Below are 25,094 nucleotides of genomic sequence, written 5' to 3' on the forward strand. Positions count from 1 at the left end.
CACTTCTGCCAGCTCTCTCAGAATCCTTGAGTGGATCCCATCCAGCCCCATACACTTGTGCATGTTGTAAGTAGTGTAGCAGGTCACCAATCATTTCCCCTTGGATTATTTGGGCTTCATTTTGTTCCCCATCCCTGTCTTCTGGCACAGAGGGTGGGTAACCTGAGAAGAACTGGTCCTATTATTGAAGACTGAGGTAAAGAACGCAGCAAGTACCTCAGTCTTTCCCTTGTCCTCTGTTATTATGTTTTCCCCCACATCCAATAAAGGGTGGCGATTCTCCTTAGCCCACTTTTTGTTTCTAATGTATTTACAGGTTGCCCAGAGAGGCGGTAGATGCCTGGAGACATTCAAGGCCAGGCTGGACTGGGCCCTGAGCAACCTGTTCCAGTTGAAGATGTCCCTGCTCGTTGCAGGGGGGTTGGACTAGATGGATTTTGAATGTCCCTTCCAACACAAACTGTTGTATGATTCTATCATTCTATGAGTCTGTGATGTGAAGCAAACCTCCAGATCAAGGCCGGATGGAGCGTGTTGTGTGCTGGGAGGGAGTGGGAGGTGAGGTCAGAAGCCGGCTGGCAGGGCACTGACGGCGGGGTGCCGGTGTGAGCGGGACATGCCGGCGCTGCGGCCGGGCCGTTCCCGGGCAGGCGGCGGGGCGGGGCGGAGCGGAGAGGGGCGGGGCGGACAGGCCAGGCCCGGCCCGACAGGCAGTCAGCTGACGCCGCCGTTTAATGGCATGGCGGCCTGAGCGGCGCAAGTTCCGCTGTCTCCTCTCGGAATGCTTCGGTTCCTGCTCCCGCTGGCCGGGTTGGCAGCGTTCCTCCGGGCTGCGGTGAGTCCTCTTGTCTCCCCCTCCCCTTAAGGCCCCGCTCCGGGGAAGCTGCGCCGTGCGGCCCCTTGCACTTAGGGGCGGCCCGCAGCTCTGAGGGGAGCGGGAGCCGGCCTGGCTCCCGAGGAGGACGATCAGCCTTGGTCCGTTTGTAGTTCGTTAGCGATTTGTGGTTCATGGGAGGTGTTATTCGGGGCGCGGGCGCCGGGCCTGTATCTGCATGCAGGAGGGAGCTGCCGGAGCAGCGGGGGGCGGCTTATCCTGAGGGGGCTATCTGTTCTCGGCCACGCCGACCCTCGGTGTGGTGTAGTGAGAAAGCGCCGGCGGTGCCTGCCCTTGCCCCTCGGGCGGTGATCGCCGGGGTCGCTGCCTGCGGGACCTGGGGGCCGGAACGCAGCTGCCGGCTGTGCCTCTTCCACCGTGCTACAAGGGCTCATTAAACAAGCCACGGGTGGGAGGGGGGAAGTGGAAGTTGAGCTGCAGTTAACTGATCCTGACACCCCATTAGCAGATCCCATGGGAGAACTTGCTCTTCTTGCTCTTCCTGTGGTGTGTGAGGAGACGGAGAGGAATTTTTCCCATTCTGCCCAGGTTCAGCATCAACGAGGCTGGTGAGGGGCTTGGAGCACAAGTCTGATGAGAAGTGGCTGAGAGAACTGGGGCTGTTCAGCCTGCACAAAAGGAGGCTGAGGGGAGACCTTATTGCTGTCTACAACTGCCTGAAAGGAGGTTGCAGCATGGAGGGCATTGGTCCTTTCTCCCAAGTAGTAAGTGATAGGACAAGAGGAAATTGCCTCAAGTTGCACCAGGAGAGGTTTAGATTGGATATTAGGAAAAATATTTTTGTAGAAAGGGTTGTTAGGCATTGCAACAGACTGCCCAGGGAAGTTGTGGAGTCATCATAGCTAGAGGTGTTTAAAAGGTGTTTAGACAAGGTTCTTAGGGACATGGTTTAGTGCTAGAGTTAGGCTGCGGTTGAACTTGCTGATTCTGAGGGTCTCTTCTAAGTGAAACAATTCTATGATTCTATGACTTTCTTGCTGCTCTGCCCCCTGGCGCACTACTACTACCTAACCAGGGGCCTTAGTCTTTACGGTTGCTCTGCGAACTGTGCCTTCTTGTTTTTGCCTTCAGTTTGAAGCACGGTGTCAGTATTGTCTTAATAGATGTTGCTAGTTGAATGATGCACAGGTTGTTAAAGCTGTGTGAAAAGTTGCACAGCCTCATGGGAGACACTAATCAAAGGGAAGATCGGATGACAGCAAGTGTGGTCTTTGAGGGGTGAGTTTATAGCTGAGGCTTAAAAAAAGTCTGAGGGTGGTGGGTAAGACGAGTGGGGAACCAATAGTCACCAAATTTGGTAGGATTAGAAGAGGAGCACTTGGTGGATTTAGTAGATTAGCCTAAAATGGATAAAATACTTTAGAAGTATATAGTGATTTTTCAGGAATTTGCCGCTACAGGAGCTTGTAGAAGTGGACAGTATTTAACACATTCCAAAAAAAGGATTAGTGAAATTAAAATGCATCAGGTTCATAAACAACATACAAAGATGGTTAGGTAAGAATTTGCCTTCCAACGTCTCTAACAGCTTTGTCTGATGGAGGAGTATGAAGGATGTAGACAACAGGCAATGGCCAGGATCATGTAGTTTCTTTAAACAGTGTTTCTTATTGCTGTTGTCCAGACAGAATATGGCCTGATATTTAGAGGAACTGCAGACTTGAACCCATAGGACACTTATACTCTTATCTTCCTAGGCTTGTTTGTTTTCTGTAGAGGCATGTGTGTAAAATAACACTGTTTTTTAAGAATAGTGTTGCAACAGCCAAGAGGGCTTGAGGAACTGAGACTGGGAGGCACGATTCTTTATCAGCCCACAGTTCCCTGAACAAGCAATGAGGGAAGGGGGTCTTCTTAAAACTTGGTCTAATCCTCAAAGTATGGCAAGGTCCTGTCATCACGGAGGTGCTAATGTTCTTTTAAACTAGTTTGGCAAGGCATATGCTGCAGATAAGCAACCTGGCAAACTAGGTAGGGTTTGTAGACTCAAGCTCACTGCAGAGCCTTACAAGGCTGCTTTGGTTCCCTAGGTCTGAGGAAAAAAAATATCTGGGGTATAATGATTAATTACTTTTTCTCTGGCTAAGTGTTGACTAGAGACAGGAAGTGTTGTGAAAACCATGCAGTGACATATAGTTATTTAAATAAGGTAGTTTGTTATCTCAGACTTGGTCTTGTATGTTATGAAACACCATCCAAACTCTTTTTCATCTATGGTTAAAATAAACCTACTGTTTTATTTTAAATAGAAGCATGTAAACTGGTCACAAGTAGGAACATTCTGTACTCTGAGCAAAATACAGAGCAAACCAGGGAATTCCAGTATGATTCAAGCATGACTGATGCTTGCTTATTTATTTTCAATCTGGGAGCAGAGATACATGAGACTTAGTGCTCCTTTTACTTCTAAAGAAGCACAGTATGTGATGTTTTAATCCTTTTCAGCTTAATCATGTCCTTTTAGACCAGGATATGCTGAAATGGGTGTTGGGTCTTGGGAACTGTACATGCAGTGGAAGTCAATGGCAAGTCAGTAGCAGAACACAATGTGTGTTTCACTGGTCTTACCAATTTTCAAGGCTTTGGAGAAGTCTTATTCACAACTGGAGGCAAGAATGTCTGCCTGTGCAGTTTCTGGGAATGCGCTTCCATCTGGCAGCTGTTCCAGTGGGGATTTCAGTGCTGCTGTAGCATTTGTTAAAAAACCTCTTGCTATTAGTAAGTAACTACTCCTACATTTATACAGTCCTAAAATTATAGTCATCCCTTTAAAGGCAACCGTGAGACTGGTGTGGATCCTGGCTAAAATGAGTTTGATACCTCTAATGTAGGGTGATACCTGCTTTTGAGATGGAGCCAACTGCTTGGGAAGAACAGAAAACACACATGCTAAGTTAACAGCAGAACAGCTTAGTCACAGAACATGTACGGGGTGTACAAATTACTATAATGATTGTTTGTAAATACTATAATGATTAGTTCTAGCACTCGTATCACTGTTGTGATCTATTGCTATCTACCATAAGGAAGTCTTAATGAGGAAATACCATATTTAGGAAAAAAAGAGGAGGAGTCATTGAGGGAGGCAGGCAGGGAGCTTAGAAGTGGACTGCCAGGATCCAGTGTTTTCAATTGTCTGGTTTATTCCACATTAAGAAATCTTGTCCCTGTCTTTGTGATAGTAATTCTGCATGACCCAGTGTCCTGGATACTCTGTACAGAGTTAACAGTCCTTTATTGCAGTTTGGGAAAAAGGGAATGCATGTAATATTTTAAAACGGCTGATACTGGTTCCTGGTTGCAGGCTTTGTTGACCCAAGGCATCCCTTCATAACCACATTATTGCCTACTGGAGACTTCTGCAGAACACAAGGAAACAGTCAGAAAGCAAAGATGATATCCTTCAAGCAACTGCCTCTTGAAGCAAAGGCTGCAGTGGCTGCAGGAGTGGTTTTCTTCTCCATGATGCTATCGCGGAGTTATCTGGCAGAACAACTTGAATTCAGGATGCGGCGTCGGCTTCTAAGGCTGCAGATGGCACTATTTGCTAATACACTCATGTTGATAGGATCTCTTCATGTTTGGAGATGCACAGTCACTACGTTCTCCAGGTCTTCAGCTGCCAGCTCCTTCTGTTTCATGCCATGGAAAATAGCTGTGTTCATGTTTCTGGCTTTGGCTCATTCAAGCTTCTTTACATTGCTATTTCTTGTTGCAGAAGAGCCTTATTTCTTTTCTTTAGCTGCCTACACTTGTCTGGGGTCCTATATCCTCCTTATCTTCTTCCTCTTCACTCTAGGCTCTGTAGAGCAGGCGTACAAGTTCTTGGCTGGAAGAAGTGCTAAGGCAATCACTGGCAACAAGAACAGCAGAACAGCGATGAAACCAGTTCTGGCTGTCATGCTGACTGCTGTGCTGACTGTCATTGGGCTGCTAAATGCTTCCCGGCCTCCTGCTGTGAATTCAGTGGAGGTTCCAGTTCACAAGCTGCCCTCAACAATGAATAATTTGAAAGTGGTGTTGCTTTCAGATATCCATCTGGGGCCTACAGTTGGGAAGACCAAGCTTGCCATGATTGTGAGAATGGTTAAGGATTTGAAACCAGATATCACGGTGATTGTTGGGGACCTGACTGACTCTGAGGCAGCGATCATCCGACCTGCTGTTGAGCCTCTTGGGGAACTTAACTCTCCTTTGGGTACTTACTTTGTCACAGGAAATCATGAGTACTACACATCAGATGTTAGCAACTGGTTTGAGCTGTTAAAATCGTTTAACATTCGACCACTCCATAATGAAAATGTGAAGATTGTTTCACCAAAGAGCACTGATGACTGGTTCTGCCTGGCTGGTGTTGATGATATTGAAGCAGATGTATTGCGCTATTCAGGGCATGGCATGGATTTAAAAAAAGCTCTTAGAGGTTGTAGCAGTGAGCACGCAATAGTGTTGTTAGCTCATCAGCCAGTTGCTGCAAAGTGGGCCCTTCAGGAGAGACCAGACATAAATTTAATTCTCTCTGGCCATACTCATGGAGGGCAGATGTTCCCCCTAAATGCTGGGGCTTATTTTCTGAATCCCTTCTTTGTGGGCTTGTACAAAGTTGGGCAGAATACCTTTGTCTATGTCAGCCCTGGGACGATGTACTTTGGAATACCTATGAGGCTGGGCAGCAGAGCTGAAATAACGGAGATAATTCTACGTTCTCCTTGAGGTGCTTTCCATTTGACAAACTTTTACCATACTTTTTGGTCAGCGTATTGGATCTTCTGCTCTGAAAGCCAATCTTTTTTCAAGGAAACCAGAAAAGTCGTGTTAGAGTGGACTTGAGCAGGTTCTGTTAAGTTTGAGCAGAAAACACTAACTGTATCTTGGGCCTTTAAAACAAATCAGGCATGTTAAAATACTGAAGAAATTTATCCTTTGAGTTCATTATTATTGCAGTTCTGCATTTAAAGATAACACTGATGTCATGGAGATAATGTGTGTCCTGTGCATGTTCAGTAACATCTGTGTCCTCAGCTACTTCATGTTCTGTTATGTTATCCATCAGGCAGCTGCCTTATCAAATCTCAGACAGGTGAAGTTCTGATCTCTTGCAGTATAATCGCTCATGCATGTTTTGCAGGAGTGACTGTGGAATGTTCACTGTGTATGTGAACTCCAGAAACCTTTTACTAGAAATGTTATGGCAAGGGGTATGTGTTTAGTTTTGTTTGTTTGCTTGTTTTGATTGGATACGTTTATCCTGCTATCTGTCTATAGCATGCACTAGGGCTTCCAATCTGTTCTGCATACCAGTACAGAAAATTGCTAGGCATCAGTTCCTGAAATTCTTTTTTTTTTTTTTTTTTTCCAATTAAAAAACTGGGGAGACTGATACCAAAGGGTAAAAGTAGCTTTCTTTCAGCAGGTATTTTCCCCAGAATAACTTGGCATCTAGTAATTGCTTGCTGAAAAGTGCTCTAATAAAATCAAATGAGAAAGAAAACTCATATTTAAAATAACTTCTGCTGCTGCCTGAGCATACAGTACCTCCTGACGTAAAGCACAAAATCCAAAGCTGAAATAGTCAATTTTCTCTTCTTTCTATATTTTTTTGTTTATGGTTAATTTCTCTTCTGTGATTTTTCTCTTACATGAGTTAAGGAGATGCTATTTGAAAACAATGCAAATGAGATTCAATGGGTTAATACTTTAACTTTAAGGTTTTAATATTTCAAGTAAATGGTGTCCTTTTTGGGAAGACTAAACTCTGCAACAGGTGACTTTCTTTAAAAGCATTTGCCTGTAAACATCCTGGTTGTTTGACAGGCACATAGCAGAATAACTGCCACAGGATAATGGGGGATGGAGAATTTCTCTGTCTTTCCTAGAAGGGTTTAGCAGTAATTAATATCATTCCGAGAAATCCGACAGATTAGAAAATACTAATAAAAACATTCTTGCTTCCATATCTTTGTGTTCATCTAAGAAAGCCAGGATGTAAATTAATGTGCATATATTGTCCAAGCTGATGGAAGAGTTTACTTCTGCATGCCTTCCTCTTTCCTTCCCGTCTACTCAGTGTTGCTGTATGAAACACCACAAACAGTACAAGTCTGGGACTCCTGCCTCTGACTCCAAGGTCTCCAGCTGCAGCTGCAGGGTCTCCCTTGTGCTGCCTTTCTGCCCACCAGGACCTGTGTTCCTCTCGGGGACACCTGTGTGGCATGAGGCGAGAGAGACCAGTGCTGACCCAGGAGGTTGAGGATGGCAGGACCAGAGCTGTGCTCGTCAGCTTTTCCCGGCCTTCCTGTGTGTGATCCTGAGCCAGACACACTTCTGTTTTATTCTTCAGCTCCTGTTCTCATTTTGCAGGAGGTGTGGGGTGGTGTATTTGAAGGGTACCTTAGACTATGTACAGTTGGGCTTTTCTGGAAGCAAGATTGTGAAGTTTCACTTCATCCACTCCCTTCAGCTCCCCTCTACCACCAGGCAGTTTCTAACTGCCAAGCTGGTTTTGTATCCTGTTTCTCTGTACAAACATCTTGCATTTTTACTTGCAGGAGAATATAAAGAAATGCTATAAATGTGTGCTGGAAGGCTGACGAGATGGAGAAATCAGTCCTCTTTTAGTCTGAAAACTGAACACCCCACCAGTTTACTTGCCGGACTAGATAATTTCTGTTGCCCAGAACCTATAATTTTGTACACTTTTTTCATGCTTGTGCAATAATATCTGCTTAAGTATCCTAAAGTTTCCACATGTATTTAACACTGCCTGCATGGGGTCCTTCCGAGGTTCTTTCCCATTAGTGGCTTAGTGTCAAGTTGTCTTCTGTAGAAAGAATTTGTCATAGCCTGTAACTTGTTTACTTATCAACATGCCTTCAGTTAAAATCTGGGTTCTGGGTTTAGTAGAACAGAGTGTTCCCTCTAGGCCAGTGGTCCAGGAGGACAGCTTTTCATTTGTCATGCTGAGGGTTATTACTGTGTTAAGAAGATTAATTGTTTAGCTAGTTCCCTTACTGAGAGGCTTTTGTAGGACTGTTTTTAGGTGCTATTGGTTTCCCAGTGAGTTGCTAGTGTTACTTTTTTTTTTCTCCTGCCCTTTTTATTTCCTCATTCAGTCCAAATGTGCACAAAAACCTACCTGAAGCAATCCTTCAGTCCCAGGGGTGCGTAGAAGCTTCATTGCTTTGTATGTGCTCCTCTTTGAAGGTCTTTGTGTATCCTTTTAGGAGCAGATACACATCCTTTTAGGAGTGGTCCTATTAGAATTTCATAAATTTATTGCAACTGCCTCCCTCTGAAAGCTTGTTTGCTTGATGATTTTCATTAATGTTTTCTTTCTGTGCCAGAACACTTCAAAGCCTTTTTTTTTTTTTAAAGTATGACTGTAAGTTGTCTGAGATCAACTTTCTTTTTGGTAGTAAGAGGAATGAACCTTTTCTTAAAAAATCTTTCCAAGAAAGCAATCCATAATTGTCCTCCAAGGCTTTTTCGATACTTTTCCTAATTTGACTTGAGTGTGCATAATTTAGACTTGTGTTCAGTATTCCAGATGAAAAAAAAATGCTGTGCTGCTTATTTTGTAATTTTTTAATATTTTTTTTGGTATTTTTTTAAGAATGTGTGGAATGTATTTGATCTGGATAACTTAATTAAATGAATATATATTTTTTCTTATTAAAGGCCAGTTCACTGGAAGAGGGAGTTGATCACTGTCAGAATAATACCAGAATAGAATAGTATAATCACTTTGTGAAAGATACATTTATTACATCATATAATCATTACCGAGTGGATTTGAAAATATGTAAATTGTAGTATAACAACTGCTTTAAATGTTGGGATTTAATAAAACTTTATTTGCTTGTCAAGAAAGATGCCTCTAATGGCCTTTTATTTTGTACCAATATTTATTGTAGCAATACATGACAAATCATTTTAGCACACTAATTCTGTTTACCAACAAAAAGCTCCTGGCAATAAATCTGACTAGTTTGGGGGGATTTTACACTCATACTGCTTAGTGAGGCATGGTGGAAAGTAGAAAAGGTAAGGCCACTGTTAAATCTGCCTGATGCCTTCTAGAGGGATGAAGTGCAGGCCGAAGAGATGAGGATGTGATGCAGAAAAAAGAACCACTTCAAGGGCAGAGAAAGGATACCAAGAGTTTTTTGGAAGGAGCAGAAGAAAACAAGTGGTTTGGGGTTCTCAATTTTGGTACTTAAGCTTTGGGATAGAGAAAGGGCCTTGAAAAGGGGTGTTCTGTGATGGAATGGTCTCTGTAAGAGATGCTAGAAATCTTCCACAGATGGGGGAGTTCATTGAGGATTTGTGTCCACATTTGTTTGCTTTCCAAATAATTAAATAAGCCCTGCATCGTTAATTTGCAGAATGAGGCATCCTAGCCACTATTAAATAGTGTTGTGTGCTGAAGCTTTGACTTTTTTCCTGTATTGAGAGACATAAACATTATAAGATATTGAAAGAGCATTAAGGTTGCAAAAATAAGTTCTTACTTGATTTAAGAAAAGAGAAAATCTTTAGTTCTCCCCACTTCTCTGCAAGTGTGTTCTGAGCATATAAGATACCATTGCCTCTAAGGGTGTGAGTTTTCAGCTGGGCATTAGTATGATGTGGTATGGATGAACTGGCATCTTAAGCTGTGCAGTTTGTGTCTGTTGAATCTGCTTACCAAACCAGCAGACCCACTACCCCAGCTTTTCAGGAGATGCAGAGAGTTCATTCACGCTCTGTATTAACAAGCATGAGTATACAACATTGACAGAGCCAGACAGAAATTCTTGATGTTTAATTGCAATCTCTCCTCTGCAAGCCATGGGTGGAGCCATGCACTGCCAATAAAAGAATGCTGAATAATTGATCGTGAAAAGAAGTCCGTTTACAATGGGAAATGAATGAGATGAATCAGCTTAAGGACTCCGGAATCTTCCTTCCCCCTGTTCACCCCCATAGTAACACAGTATCAGGATGTGTATGTGTAGGGAAGGTGATTTACAGTTATGGTCACAGCTTTAAAAGTGTGGCCTTTAAATGGTAACCAGTTCAATAATGATCACTTTCATAATTAATATTTCATTGTTTTATTGTTTTAAGAAGTTATTGTTTTTCTGCCAGAGGTGTCTGTCCCCTGAGTGTGGAACTATGTAAACAGTTTATTTGATGTTCATCTCTCAACAGTTACCTGCCATAAATTGAGCAAGTGTCTTTTCCATAAACCTCTTGGTGTGGTTCATCTAGGTGAGGGGGTTAAAATCCTTTTTCAGAGGGAAACAACAATTTATTTTTACTCGCCTTCTTTATTTCCAGGGTTAATGGCCTTTTAATGTGCTTTTTTTTTTTCCTAGTACTTTATTTATTTAGTTGATATTGCAGAATTGCATTGCTGCACTTGGGTTCTGAGTTTTATTTAATCACGATCATTTTGAAGCACTGGATTCTACATTAATGCTCCAACTTGTCACAGTGTCCTAGAGTAAAAAACATCTGAAGAATGTGGAACATCTACTTGGTGTTCATTGGTGTGAATGGTTTCCTTATAGGATGGATACACACAGTACAGATCCATCCTAGTGCAGCATGCCCAGGAAATCAACATGCAGGTTATAAATTAAAGATCAGCAAAATGTCACTTAGATTTGAATTGAAAGAGTAAACAGATGGTAGATACCTGTGCATCCTCTGTAGTGGTAATTTACTTGAGGTTTAACAGCTTGGAGTTACTCAACCAACTTAATTCCTCAGGGAGAATCCCAGCCTTTGAGTTACAAAACAACTGCTCTGGAACATAAGTATTTCTCAGCTTTGTAAGGGTCTGACTTTGTGGACACCTGGCACATCCATACCTTGGTTTGGTCAAGATTTATTTCAACTCTCATGGAACTCTTTGTTAAATCATCTTAGGAATGGGTCTGTGTTTGTGGGATGAGGGCTTAAATAGCTTCTCCTGTGCAATACGTGGCAATCCCTTGTAGTTCTTGTTTCTCTGCCAGCTCAGGGATGTATCTTCTCACATCTGTTGTTATATGTCCACCACACAGACAATTTCACTTGCTCGCTGTTGGCAGAATGTTTTGCATTGCTATGTGCATTTAAGACATTTTTCACTACTTTGTTTAGGGCTTTCTGTGAAGAAATGCCATTATTGCAGTTGCAACACACTGTAGTCTTTCTCCTCCTTGGAGTTTGTAGTCTTCAAATGTTTGTAGAGTGTTATCTCATTCAGTTGCTCCATTTAATATCAGCCTAGGGATAGGCATGTTTACTCAGCAATTTAATTCTCCAGTTTTCCGGAGGGTGTGGGTTTTTTTTTTTTTTTCTTTGGACCCGTGACACATTGCACTGGCTCCTTTTTGTTGTCTTGTCGATCAAAGAGTATGGTCTTGGTTGGCAGTTGTGTCCAATTGTTGGCCAGGAGTCTCAGTACTTGCAGCTTTCTATTTATACATGCCTGCTGTATTTTGCTTTTCTTTGCTCTACCTGTAGTTGTACATGTTGTTCACCAGTTAACAGAAAGAAGTGGTTTCATGGGAAGGTTCTTCAAAATTGTGTGGTCTGTTGGTCCCTGCTTAACCTCTGGGCAGATCTCCTCAGATGGTGGACAGCTCTTGTGTAGTGGGGAGTCAGGTGGGGTTGTATGATGGTCTGCATCTCTCTTGCCTTTCTATTTCCATTGCTTTTATTTCATGTAATCAGTTTTGTAATTGCTAAGCCCTATCCTCAATATGGGGCAGGCCAAGGCCAATCCTTGCAAGAATAAGGCCGCTGTCCTTCAACAGCTTTTAATTTACACGTTGGAAAGGTGTGTTTCATTTGGACTAGGATAACAACCAAAGAATAATGAGGCTTATTTGTTTAAGACATTTTCTGATAGGTATGAAGAACTAACTGCTTACATTTGCTGACTCGTAATTTTACTTCATAAATCCCTACTGAACTTTCATTGAAGGGATTTTTTTTTTAATGTGCGCAGTAATGAATCTGATAAAATGTAAAGTCATAGAACATGAGGACAACCAACCAACTATTCAGTGGTGTATGAAGGGCAAAAGTAGTACTGGTGAAAGGGATGCCAAAGACACATGGGAGATACAAGATTGGAGGTGTTAAAGTTTGTTTAAAAAAATTAAAGGTTCTTAAAGGCATAGGGCCAGACACTTACGAAAGGTTTTTCATTGTTTTTAACAAGTAAAAGAGGTACTGTTGTTGGTCATAGTAGTTTAAAATCTTACTAAGATCATAAGCTCATCTGAGGAGTAATCCCATGCTCTTGAAGTTAAGAGATTTTTCTTATTACTAGGAAGTGCAGATTCTTATTCTTGACCTGCTCCTTAGTTAAGTTCCAGTGTTTTGGGTGTGCTTAGCTGAAATAGTATTGAAAGTAGGACTTTCTCAGAAAATGACTAATTTTTACTGGCTTACATAAATGTATGCAGTTTATCAGACAGATCTATCAAACAGTTTTACACTTATTAGAAACTGAGCTTTCGAACGTATTATTAATTGGTGCCCTGGAGCATTTAGAATGTGGTATTTGTTCCTCAAAAGCTCCCAGCTGGCCTTTACTTCTATACTCGAGTGTGGCATTAAATTGGAATTAGCGTTGTGAAGCATTGGGTGCAAAGTGTTGCCATTTACCACATCTTCCGTAATTAATTCCTCATCACTTGCAGTGGTGTAAGCAACTGCAAAATGTAGAAAGATGGTAGTATATACTTGTTAAAGGTGGAGAACGTGTGTGGCATATTTTGGTGTAGTAGAGAATCCTGTCCTTGCTGAATGGTTTGCAGATGTATTGTACTGTGTGGTGTTAGGCTCAGGTGGGCTATATGTAGCTACTGAAGAGCCATTCACCGTCACCTACAGATGTTGTGTAGACTGTTCTCAATGTCTTTCAAGGCAGGAAATGATTATATTGTGTATTTAATTGTATTTTGTACACAGGATATACCCGAGAGGAGTTTTGGGATTGATTATGACTCTGGCTGCTTTGTCAAGGATGGGAGACCTTTCCGTTACATCTCAGGTAGCATTCACTACTCACGGGTGCCCCAGTATTACTGGAGCGACCGCTTGTTGAAGATGAAGATGGCAGGACTTGATGCCATTCAAACGTAAGTAGCTGGTGACTTTCAAAGTGATTTATAGTCCTGGGGGATGTATAAGAAGTACTTAAGTGGAATGCTACTGTTGCTTACTTGGTTTATTAATTTTTAAATAATAGGTGAGATGACTCTGGAGAAGTGAAGGGTGGTACAGGGTGACCTCGAAGAGGCTGGGACAGCTGGGCAGGTTATAGCTGACAGTCCACTTCCCTGCTGATAAACAGCACCTCTTGGTTCACAACCCAGAGTACAATTGTGACCTGAAATAAATTGTTGGACTGTGAACCTTGGCAACTACAAAATTGTTGTATGTGCTCTGCCTCTGCCACGGGCATCATAATTTCTGGTCAAAAGGCAGATGAGATGAGAAGGGATGATAAAGCCTTGAAAATATTGGTGAAGGCTGCAGTAGCACTTCAAGCTATTTCACCAGGAGTGTTTAAGTTTAGAAAAAATGGTTGGGCAGTAAGTGTATTTATTTAAAAACAAACAAAAACCAACCAACCAAAAACAAACAAAACAAAACAAGCTGAACACCACAACAGTTTAAACAACTTTCGGTTGCATGAACCAAACCTTTAGTCCATCTTTTTTGTCTTTCCTACCTGGTTGTGTACTCATTGCAATAGGTGAGGCACAGATTAAAAAAAACACAGTTTACTCTGATTTTTTCCAAAGCTTTGTTCACAAGGGAAGAAGAATGTTAGAAAAATGTAAGGCACAGTCTTCTCAAGCATTGGTTGTAGTTCCCAAACGTGTTTGTTTTTCTTTCCGAAATCATTACAGGACTCATTATAGAACTTCTCTTTGAAACAGCCTGCTTGTGTGCTATGGGCTGCCCAGCCTGCAGGCCAGGGCACTTTGCTCAGCAGGAGTGTTGTACCATCTCTCCGTTCCCTCCCTTGAAATCTGTATTGTTTCACCTGCAAGTGGCAGGGTTGCCTTGTACACTGAAGGATGTGATTAGTAAAGGTTAGTATGTGAAGAACAGATGACAGGGAAAGAAAAGAACTTCCTTTTTTCAAATTTAGGCGTCTTTTTTTTTCTGTGTTGTAAAACTCTTCCCTGTGTTGTGATGGTGTAGTGACTTTTTATTTGGTGGGTGTTTTCTTTTGTTTTCTAACAAAGAAAGCAAGTTCTATCTTCCCTCACATAAGAACAATGAGATTAAGGGACACACTTGCTCAGGACAGAGTTGCTGGAATTGCCCATGTAATTTTTTTTTTTTTTCTGCAATAAAAGTAATCTTAAATGGACCTGAAAATTATACAATTTGATATCTGGCTTGAAGGTCAGCCCGAGTCCTGACAGTGGCTCTGTCACTTCTATGATCTGTAGTGTCTCATATTTTCCTTATGTCTCTGATTTATTTTCCTCTTCCTACTAACACCCATATATCTTTGGTGCCCTCTGTTCATTTCCAGCTTTTTCAAGGAGTCCCTTCCTTTTTTCTTTGAAATGGCCTGTTCATGCCTCTCCTGCATCACTGGTCTTTTGAGACAGGAATATTTTCTTTCCCGTTACCACCCTCTTCACCTTCGTGCCCCCACCCCTGTGACTGTTGTTTGATGTCAAAATTGCTATGGTGGTTGTGGTGGTTGCTCCCTTTTTTTTTTTTTTTTTTTTTTTTTTTGAAAACTGGACTCAGAAATGGGACTCCTCCAGGCTTCAGTATTTTTGCTAATGACCTGGGTGGTAAAATATCCTACGAAGTTTGCTTAGGATTACCAAACTGGAGAGGCTGCAAGTTTATGAGAAGACAAGATTTATATTGAGAACACTTGCAGCAAAATGCAGAAGTAGTCTGGAAAAGAGCAGGAAGCAATTTCATATGGAGTCTCTTTCTCTGGAGACATTCAAAACCTGCCTGGACACATTCCTGTGTGATCTGCTCTGGGTGAACCTGCTTTAGCAGGTGGGTTGGACTAGATGATCTCCAGAGGTCCATTCCAACCCCAACCATTCTGTGATTCTGTGAGATATGTATATATATATATTTTTTTTTTTTCTTTTTTCCACTTGTTGAGATCTCTTACTCTGTGCTTCGCTGTTTTGCATTAGTGTGCTTCCATTATGTGGGATAGAGTGGAGATTGTCTTGTGTTGCTGGTGTTGACTGGTCTCTGGTCTTGGGAGAGCTGAGTTGTTTCTGTTTAGGCATGTGCAGGTAGCATGTATTGCCCTGTGGTTATGTGACCTATGGCCTTAGGTGTGTTGTTGCAGCATCACTGATGACAGATAACATGTTTTTTACAATCTCCTTTTCTTTTTGTAGAGCAGATTGCAATTCTTTAACTTTCTCCCCCAACATTGCTTACGTTTGGATTTTTCCTACTGTGGTGAAAGGTAGCTCCTCAATTTATACCTTATGAGCAGAAGGTAACCCTGTGCCTTGCATTTTCTAAAATAATCAAATCCATGCATATTTCCATTTGACACTGGTATCTCTCTCTTTCTCTCTTGATGCTAAAAAAGAAAAAGCCAAACCACGCACCAAAACCCTTTCATTTTTCTTTGAAGTAGTCAGGTTATCAAGCCTTACTGTTCTTGATTATTTCCCAAACAATTCTGCTGTAATTTTGTGTGGATTTGGTAAAAATGGAAATTGCTCTAGGAGATTATTTAGTTGTGGGTTTGTTTTTTTCTTTCTTCAGCCAAACTTTCCTGGATCAGTAAAATCATTAGCAAGGGACTGAGATATCAGTTGTGTGAAGTTGTTCCGGAATGGGCCCCAGCACTGCCGGATCTTCTGGCAGAATGTGGGAGTTGGACTCCCAGCCTTGGGGCCACCTGTGAAGAATGTGATTTTGCTGCTTGAGTTTTTTTCCCATGAGACAGGGAAAGGTCTTGCTGTTATTTGAAATATGGGAGCCATCCTTGTTCTTACCAAAGTGAGGCTTAACCACTTCAAGGGAAACAGGATCCTTTTATTACAGGTTTGCCCTTGTACATACATTGTGGTCAAAGCAAGCCAGACCTGCTCTCCGTCCTGCTCTCTGCTGCCTTGTTTCCAAGAGTCCTGTGCTGTGCCTTGATGCATTGTTAAGCTAATGAGTGAGTCAGCAGCTCACATGAGGCTCTTGAATGGGTGTAGTCAGAATATCTGTATCTCTCTCTCTCTCTCTCTCTCTCTCTCTATATATATATATAGATAGATATAACCATCTGCACCTGGAAACATCTAACGCAATAACAGAATATGAGAAAACAGGTGACAGGAAGCTTGGTCTTGCATTAGAGCTTATGAAGGCCTAAACCTTCCAAATAACAGGCTGAAATTTGATGTTGAGGTTGGCATGCTATCCCAGAAGATGATGGAGGTCAGCCTAGGAGCTCTGCTCCTGACCTTGGCAATTAGCGCACAGAGACACCTGTCCTTGTTTTCAGTTCCTGAGCCGTGTTTGCCAGCTAGAAACAAGTGTCAGAGACATCTGGAGAGGACTGAAAGTTAGCAGTTTGTTTTGGTTTTTTTTGGCAGGGATGAGATAAACAATTAACCACCAGGTGGGGCTAGATATTTGTAGGATTTATAGATCAGTGGAGGAGCTGCTTAGAAGAATTAGTAGTTACCTTACAGGATCATAGGTTAAAGAATTTTGAATGTTTTATTTGTTTTAGTGTGTTTGCTGACTAATAAGCAGAACACTCTAAACCTGTAGACATTCCTTCTAAGAAAGAGCTGCTGTTTAGAATATCTATTAATTTAAAAAATAAGCACAATTTACTTTTGAGAAAGACTCATAAGTATGTAATTTAACTAGAAATGTATAAAATGCTGCTCTATTATTTATGAATAGTACAAGTGATTTAATTTTACACTATTAAAAAAAAACTAACCTGGTATTACAGGGAGAATTATCTTGTACTTTAAGGTAGTTAAGTGAGTTTTTTTGCCTGTTGACATATTTCTGAAGCAGGAGAGGAAAACTGACTTTTAAAGAAAAGAGAAGTTATATGATAAAGCGTAGAAGTTGTATCGAAGTGGAGAGTAAAAGTCATTACATTATTCTATAGCTGAAGCAGCACAGCATTAACAACTGACTATATATTTGTACAATGGTGTATGGGAAATATAATTGCTAATAATAACAATTTTAAGGGAAAATGATTTAGTTTGAGGATGTTGCTAGCTGTAGAACATATACAAGGGGATTAAAGTGTATTAGTCACAACTTTTAGACCAGTGTTTAAAATACATTTATATCATGATTCATTCTGTAAGAAAGCATTTCACATAAATTTTGTTCCCCACTTTCTTCCCTTCTTGTCCACTAAAATTTGTTTCTTTTCCAGCCTCGTGGGGAAGCATGGGTCATAAATTGAAGCTGTTGCTAGAAGAATTTTTCCATCTTCTTCCATCTGGAGTATAAGGGAGCTGGGGAAACCTTTTTGTCCTCACCTCAGACACTATTAAGCATGTCTAGACCTTCAGACTTGTTTCTAGAAGAAATTTGTAAACTCTTCAATGAGGTTACAAGGTGTAGTTAAATTACAGCTACAATGCTTTTCTCATATTAACCTATAATTTACTTACCAGTTATAAATAACTTGTTCAGTAGTCTAAAGAGAAAGGAATATAAGTAGTTGCTGGTTTTCTGTAGTAGTATTTTAGGCAGCTAGAAACTGTTATGAAGTTAATATCTAGTCATCTTTATTTTGCTCAAACACATGCAGCTTTCTGCTAGAAGCATTTTTTTCAGTGAATGAGTTGCTACATCAATGTGCCTGTTAATTCCTCCCAGAAGGAGCTTTGTCATGCTGGTGATTCATGGTCAGATGGCACTGTTCCATGGTACCTGCAGACCCTTTTCCTATTAATACTTCTTCTGTGTGTCTTCTTTCTCATTTTGTGTTTTTTGCTTTTTCCTATGCAAGAGAGGATTAAGAAGTGATAACTCTGAATTGCTTATTGATGTCAGACTGTGTTGCTCATTAGTTAAGAGCATTTAGAAACCTGATCGTGTTCACAGACAGACTTGCAGCTGCTCTCTATTTACAAAGCATGTTGTGTGTTTCATCACCTGAATGTCAGTAAAAGCTTTGGATATAGTTAGACCTACAAAAGAGACTTGGGATATTCCTCAAAATACCAGATTGCTTTCCCAGCAAATTGTGGGTTTTCTTTTGTGGTTAATTTTTATTCTATGTGAATCTTATACCAACTAGCCTCTATTTTTTTTTCATGTTTGAATATAGGCATGTCATACAGCAAAGTACCAAAAGTCTTGCTAAGTCAAGAGAAATCACCTTTTTTTCCTTTTCTCTAATCCTTTAGGCAAGCTTTTCTGTGAACAAATTAAATTATGTTTACCTGTCCTTGATAAATCCATAGTCATATATATATATATATATATATATATATATATATATATATGTATAAAACTGAAAACAATTCTGTGGTTCTAAGCAATAGCCTTGAAAACAGTTGTTATGGCTTAGAGCAAACTAAAATTATTCTGCAGTGATAATCTGGATAATGGTATATGGAATAGGGAAAGCAAGCACAATACGATACTCCAGTATTGGCTTTTTTGAGATAGATTGGTCATTTGTTTATTTTAAATAGTTTTCTACTTTATCTGCTTTCATCTTAGATGTCAGCAATCAGCTTGCACCTCTGCTTGAAATTTAGATGATGTGCACAAAACTAAATTAATGTTCAATGTGTTTTCACATGGTTCATGTATTCATTAAATGCGCATTTACTTTGTTTTACAAATGAGTTAATCATGTGCTTTGGAAACAATTAGAGCAAATTGACAAAGAAATAAAATATACTACACAGAGAGGAGAAACTGCATTTTGATTCCTTAGTGTGTTACTTTGACTCCGTGCTGGCATACAAATTTTAAGCTTTATCTTTTCAAACAGAATCTTAAGATTTTGGCATTTGCGAGGCTATAATATTAACTAATGTTTCTGTTTGATGTTTATGTGCATATATGTCTGATTGTGGCCACTTTGGTAGTGTGCTCATGTGAAGGTTCCTGTTTTTCTTGCTTTCTGAGAGCAGTGTTATCTGAATTTTTGCTCTTGGGTAGTTCTTACAAAATTAATGCTGAAACATACAAACCAACACAGAGAGTAAAAAAAAGTGTTGCTTGAGAGGATCTTTGCTTGACTAACCATGGGTTTTGTTTGACAATTTTTTCTCAAATCTGTCCTCTCTGGAACAGTGGGAACAGTTCTCTTAGAGGAATTACAAAACTATGCACAAAGAAGTAAGCACTTGGAGGATGAGCTTTCCCATTCTCTTGAATCCTTGCTCAGTCTGTACTCATCCGAATTTTGATGTCTGTCTTTTCTATGAATGCCACTTAGTACTGTCCCAAGCCAAAATTCTCATGGTTGTCAAGCATGGGCCATAAGACAGAGCATTACACATAGAAGTTGGTGGGTAACATGTTTGCTTGTTGCCTTACAACCAAGCATGTGTTTTTTATCTTGCACGAGGTGTTCTGTGGTGAGGTTGTGGTTTCTCAAGTTCTGTAGGTAGCAGAGAAATGTTCTCACAAATGGTCATCTGTTTGCGCGTTTTATTGCTTGGTTGAAATGAGATTTTACTTTGTCCAGGCTCCTGGGCACCTTATCATCCTCTAACTTGACCATTCTTCCCATGCTGGCTTTCCAGAACCTGCATTGCTCTGGTCAATGAAAATATTCAGGACCTAGATGCAACATCATTTTAGGCTTAGACATTAACTGCTTTGTAGTGGCAACACCATGGACCTGTCAGCCTACTTGGTGTTTCCTGTGCTACCTGCATGATCCATTCACAAAGGGTCATGGGCTTTTTTGAGCAAGCTCATTCTTGACCACCTCCTTTGTGAACGGTTTACAGGATTCATGTCTTCACAAACCTCCCACCACTATACAACTGACAGCTGACTTGATAACATCCAAACTGTTAACTGCTTACATTTTGGAACAGACATCGTGGTTTCAAAATGGCACTACTAAAATCTATTCTTGCATTGCCATGGACTCCTGCAGACATACTGCGAAGTACTAAACCTTATTTGAGTATTAATTTTAACGCTTTTTGCCATATGACGTACCTCACAGAAGAAAGGCCCTGGAGTTATTCTTGTATTTTACTGATCCAAAGACCAGTTCAGTATTACAGATCTCTGGGGCATGTGGTGCAAACAGTTGTTATTTAGATTTCTGGTTTAGTCTCAGTTTCCTGTTGGAGATGGTCCAGAGGAGGCTGCAAAAATGATCGGAGGGCTGGAACACCTCTGCTGTGAGGACAGGCAAAGAGAGTTGAAGTCATTCAGCCTGGAGAAGAGAAGGGTCTGGGGAGACCATATTATGGCCTTTTAGTACTTAAAAGGGGCCTATAAGAAAGATGGGGACAGACTTTCTAGAAGGGCCTGTTACAACAGGACAAGGGGTGATTGTTCTAAACTAAAGGAGGGGAGAGTCAGGTTAGACATGAGGAAGAAATTTTTTACAATGATGGCACAGGTTGCCCAGAGAGGCGATAGATGCCCCATCCCTGGAGACATTCAAGGCCAGGCTGGACGGGGCTCTGAGCAACCTGATCTAGTTGAAGATGTCCCTGCTCATGGCAGGGGGGTTGGAATAGATGACTTTTGAAGATCTCTTCCAATCTGAACTATTCTATGATTCCTAATGGAGGGTGATCTTCTCTCTTCATAGGTATGTGCCATGGAACTACCACGAAACCCAGATGGGTGTGTATGATTTTTCTGGTGATAAAGATCTGGAACATTTCCTGCAGCTTGCTAATGACACTGGTTTGCTGGTTATCCTGAGAGCTGGACCTTACATCTGTGCAGAATGGGACATGGTACAGCCTTTTGTAACAGTTATCTCATTTCTAGGGTAAATCTAATGCAAGTATTTCTGTCTTAAAGTAGTTGAACATACTTCTTGTGTCCTTGGACAAGACTCTTGGTTTAGTGTGTTAAAATCCATGCATCTTCAGTGATTTCTTACAATGCAAGCTTAATTTGTATTTATTTTTTCATTTGGAATTATTACTTCTAGAAAATCAAGCTTCAGGTCTCAGTATATGTTTGGTAAATGCCTAAATTATTCTTATATTTCGTAGAAATGGTCAGTGAAGTGCTATCCTTTCTTTTCTCAGGGAGGTCTTCCTGCATGGCTACTGGAGAAGAAATCTATTGTTCTCAGGTCTTCTGATTCAGGTAGAGGCACCAAAGAGGACTAGCAAAAATACACTTTAGCAGCAAGGTGACTTGCTGTTTGAGACCATTGCAAGATATTTCACATTTCAGCATAAGTTATCTTACGAGCAAAACCTTCAATACTTTAAATTAGAAGTGTGCATTTGAGAAGTATGCAGAATGAACAAAGGAGGGCAGAAAATTTCCAGGGTATTGACAAGTTTAGTGAAAATTGGTGCCAAGAGATAAATTATTGTCACCATTGAGGAAAAGACAGGTAGCTCGTAGATTTGAGTTTTTCAGCAGCAAACTGGCCATTCCTTGTGGGGGTCTTTCCTGGCTGGTCAGTGTGCATGTAATTCCAGAATTTGTTACGGCTTTCCTGTGTGCTACCTGGTCATTGTCCAGACATACAAGGATGGGATGACACAGGAGATTAATGTGCTTACTGTTAGGGTGTTAGGGGACAAAGATATATATCGTATCTGATTTCAGTTATGCATATTGTGGGATAAGTTATCTGTTAAAAAAAATAGTACACATAGCAACATTCTAATTTGTTTTCCTATAGGATGACATGTGTGAGACATTTAAGTCTGTGGTGATTTTCAAAGTTCATCAGCGTTTAAATGTTTTATTTTTTAGTAAACTGTACTGGAAGCTGGCATTTATGAACAAGTATAGGAGCACATCACTTTATTAAATGCTCTTCTGTTGTAATTTGCATATTAAGGACACTAGGTAAAGACTACCCATATGTAATTTAAAACAAAAACTAGAAAAAAGCTGAAAAGTGAAACATTTATACTTTGTGTATCACAGATTACCTGGCAGCAGTGGAGAAATGGATGGGTGTCCTTTTGCCAAAGATGAGGCCTCACCTCTATCAAAATGGAGGTCCAGTCATCATGGTGCAGGTAACTTCCTGAAAATCAAATGAACCCAAGCAGCATGGATGCTTATGTTGCTCTTGCAGACACTCCATGGGTGTTGCGTGGTAATGTCACATGTTCCTTAACAGTTTCAGGTAGCTGAAAGATTCTGATGAAATTCCTTATCCTAAAGAACTGAATGCACTGTTTCCAGAATGCAGAAAGCACTTGTCTGCTCTATCGAAGTTGTTTCCCAAAACTATAAGAAGCAATAGAGGAAACCTGTGGGGCTTTTTAGATGCGAGTTTCATGCCAGTTCTCACATAAAGCCACAATACATTACAATGACCTGAAACCCTCTGACAGGAAAAAGGCAAATAAGGATACCTGCAGATAGAAGCAAAGGCAACATGAAGTAAGTCTAAAGCTTGTGACAAAAACAGCCTCAAAAATTAGGCTTTTTAGTTCTTAGCATCTAACTTAAGCTGTAAATGTTTCAGGACACAATGTTGTGTGTTCATAGTGAGTAGCTGCTTTCTAGCTTCTCTTAAATTCCTTCTAGATGTGCAGTGGTGGCTGTTTTGTATTCTTAGTATTTGACCATAACAGAAGCTTTGTTTTAATACTTTTCCTTTTAGACTCAATGGTTGGAGACCCTTCTTATAATATACCCCAAATCATTGCTCTTTACTCAATATGTCTATTGAGTAAAAGCACTGGGCAAAATTATTCCTTGTCAGAAATAAGATGCTTATAACAGGAATGTCAGAAGTAACCTTCAGGTGTGCAGGGCATTGGATCTGAAGCTTGAAAGTCCATCCCTTGAGAAGAGGGCAAGATATGTACCTCTCAGTAGCAGCAGGTTTGTCCTTTTCACCGCAGTCCTTTGAGTCCATTGCAGAGCTTTGCTGGTCATGTGTGTCTCTTAAAGGTGTCTGTGTTCTGGAGGTCCAATTTTGCTGCAGTTTTGATCATGTCATAACCTGTTCTATAGTTTTACTTGGGAGATGGGTTGTAGCTCTCAATTTTTTAATAGAAACTGTGGTTTGATCACTGTTGCTAAGTAGCTAGGGTAGCGATTTTATGTGGAGAGTGATTTTTGTAGAAAAATTACCTATTTCCACAGAATGATTGTTCCACCCTAAGATACAGGTGAGAGGAATGAATGCCTAGAAGTGTTATCTTCTCTTACTCCTCAGGTCTGGAGGACCTGCTGTCAAAGGAAGAGGACAGTTTGATTTGTGCTTTCCATTCAGGTGTCAGATGCAGACTGAAGCTGGCCACTGCTTTACTGACATGCTTTTACTGCGCAGGTAGAGAATGAGTATGGAAGCTACTTCGCTTGCGACTATGACTATATGCGTTTCCTTCTGAAGCTCTTCCGCCGGCATCTTGGGGATGAGGTGGTACTGTTCACAACTGATGGTGCAAGCCAGTTTCACTTGAGATGTGGAGCTCTTCAGGGTCTTTATGCAACAGTGGACTTTGCCCCAGGTTGGAAACTGCAGCTTGTTACCAAAATTCTGTTTTGTGTGTGTGTGTTTGTTGCAGGACAAACTCTCCTGACTGCTTGACAAACCTGATGGCTTTGTTTAAATGAGGTCATAGAATTGTGAAATCATAGAATATCTCAAGTTTGAAGGGACCCTTAAGGATCATCAAGTCCAACTCCGTAGCATTTATGTATATTTGATGTGCTATTAAATGTACAAGAACCACCCACAAGTATCCAGCTAGAGGGTCATAATCACTTCTTCACATCATGAAATCATGAATAAACAATTCACACTGGTCATAGTGCATATCCTCTAAAAATTAGAAGTAATAGTTGGCATTGATTTGATTTTTAATTCTTTTTTACATTTCTTTTTTATGCGTGTGGTGGGTTTTTGTGTTTGTTGTTGTTAGGTTTTTGTTTGTTTGTTTTAACATCCTCTGTCTATCCCAGAATTCAGCCCTCATGGTTAGTTTATTTTTAAGCCACTGGTTACCGGAAAAATATTACTGCTGAAGAGCATAATGAGAAATGTGCACACTGCCACAGTTCACTATGATATAGGCCTCAAGAATGGATAAGCAACCACAGTGTGTTCAAAAAATGCCCTCTAGATAGAAGATGTAAATATTCATATACTGGACAGACTTGGCAAAATCAGTTTAAGGCATAAAAAACACTCCAAAGTAGATCTTTCCGTAATGTTTTATGTAGCCTTTTTCATACAGGATTCCTTCTACAACCAAAAATGTGTGCTAGCAAGAATCTGCCTTCTTACAAGCAGGTTGAAATTGTGAACTCCTTCACATGTATCATTTATGAGATGGTGAGCTACTCTTGGAAGTAGTTATTTCTAGTCCCTATGGCTTGAGCCACTGCGAGTGATCAGAAGTGAAACTCCTGTCCAGAGGTTGTCTGGCTGATGTTTTTCCCCATAGCCTTGGTACCACAACCCCAGGCCTTGACTTTCCAAGTAGCAGTTCTGACACACATCAGACTTTTTGATGCCAGGATGTAATTCCTGAGAAAAGCTGGATTCTTCAGAAGATGTATCTCGAAAGCAAAACATACATTTGTGTATATGTGTACATATATATTTAAAATAAGTACTGTGACTTAAGCACTAGAATCAAAGGTATTTATTCTCATGTTTTCTGAAGTAACTTTCTTGTCTGGGTTTTTGCTAGATGTTGGGAGATAAGACACCTATTTCAGCAAAATGAAGGACTGAAAAAGTCATGGATGTAGCAACTCAGTTTTATTTCTGTCTGCTTATAGGTGGTAATGTCACAGCAGCATTCTTAGCTCAAAGAGGCAGTGAACCTACAGGTCCTTTGGTATGTCTTTTCACTTAAATTTCTTGTATCATTCCTAATCTTGTAGTAGTTAACATGAGAGGAGTTAGCAAGTGTATTGGACGGTTTTAGGGATGTGTTTACAAAGACATAACTTCGCAGTCAGTCAGAAAAACCGAATAGATGAGCTTGTGTGTGTTTGTCAAATCCACTCTAACTGCTGTTCTGCAAATACTGTTTCAGTCTCAAAAGTTATTGATTTAGCT

The 25,094-nt window shown here is 40.7% G+C and overlaps 2 protein-coding genes across 2 annotated transcripts in view; both read left to right on the forward strand.

Annotated features, from left to right (window-relative positions):
- Positions 1-708: 708 nt before the first annotated feature.
- The window catches only part of GLB1 (galactosidase beta 1), a 53,199-nt gene continuing 28,813 nt past the window's right edge, over positions 709-25,094 (forward strand). The window contains exons 1-7 of the mRNA XM_065830526.2: positions 709-835; positions 12,851-13,020; positions 20,676-20,826; positions 21,127-21,187; positions 21,989-22,083; positions 23,352-23,532; positions 24,812-24,870. Of these exons, the coding sequence (XP_065686598.1) occupies positions 782-835; positions 12,851-13,020; positions 20,676-20,826; positions 21,127-21,187; positions 21,989-22,083; positions 23,352-23,532; positions 24,812-24,870 (771 nt within the window). The 5' untranslated portion in view covers positions 709-781. The remainder of the gene's footprint in view (positions 836-12,850; positions 13,021-20,675; positions 20,827-21,126; positions 21,188-21,988; positions 22,084-23,351; positions 23,533-24,811; positions 24,871-25,094) is intronic.
- TMPPE (transmembrane protein with metallophosphoesterase domain) lies at positions 736-8,764 on the forward strand. Its single transcript, XM_065830527.2, has 2 exons — positions 736-835; positions 4,200-8,764. The coding sequence occupies exon 2, from the start codon at positions 4,289-4,291 to the stop codon at positions 5,606-5,608; it is 1,320 nt and encodes a 439-aa protein (XP_065686599.1). The 5' UTR covers positions 736-835; positions 4,200-4,288; the 3' UTR covers positions 5,609-8,764.

The sequence above is a fragment of the Patagioenas fasciata genome, chromosome 2, assembly GCF_037038585.1.
Source record: "Patagioenas fasciata isolate bPatFas1 chromosome 2, bPatFas1.hap1, whole genome shotgun sequence".
In the NCBI taxonomy this organism is placed as follows: domain Eukaryota; kingdom Metazoa; phylum Chordata; class Aves; order Columbiformes; family Columbidae; genus Patagioenas; species Patagioenas fasciata.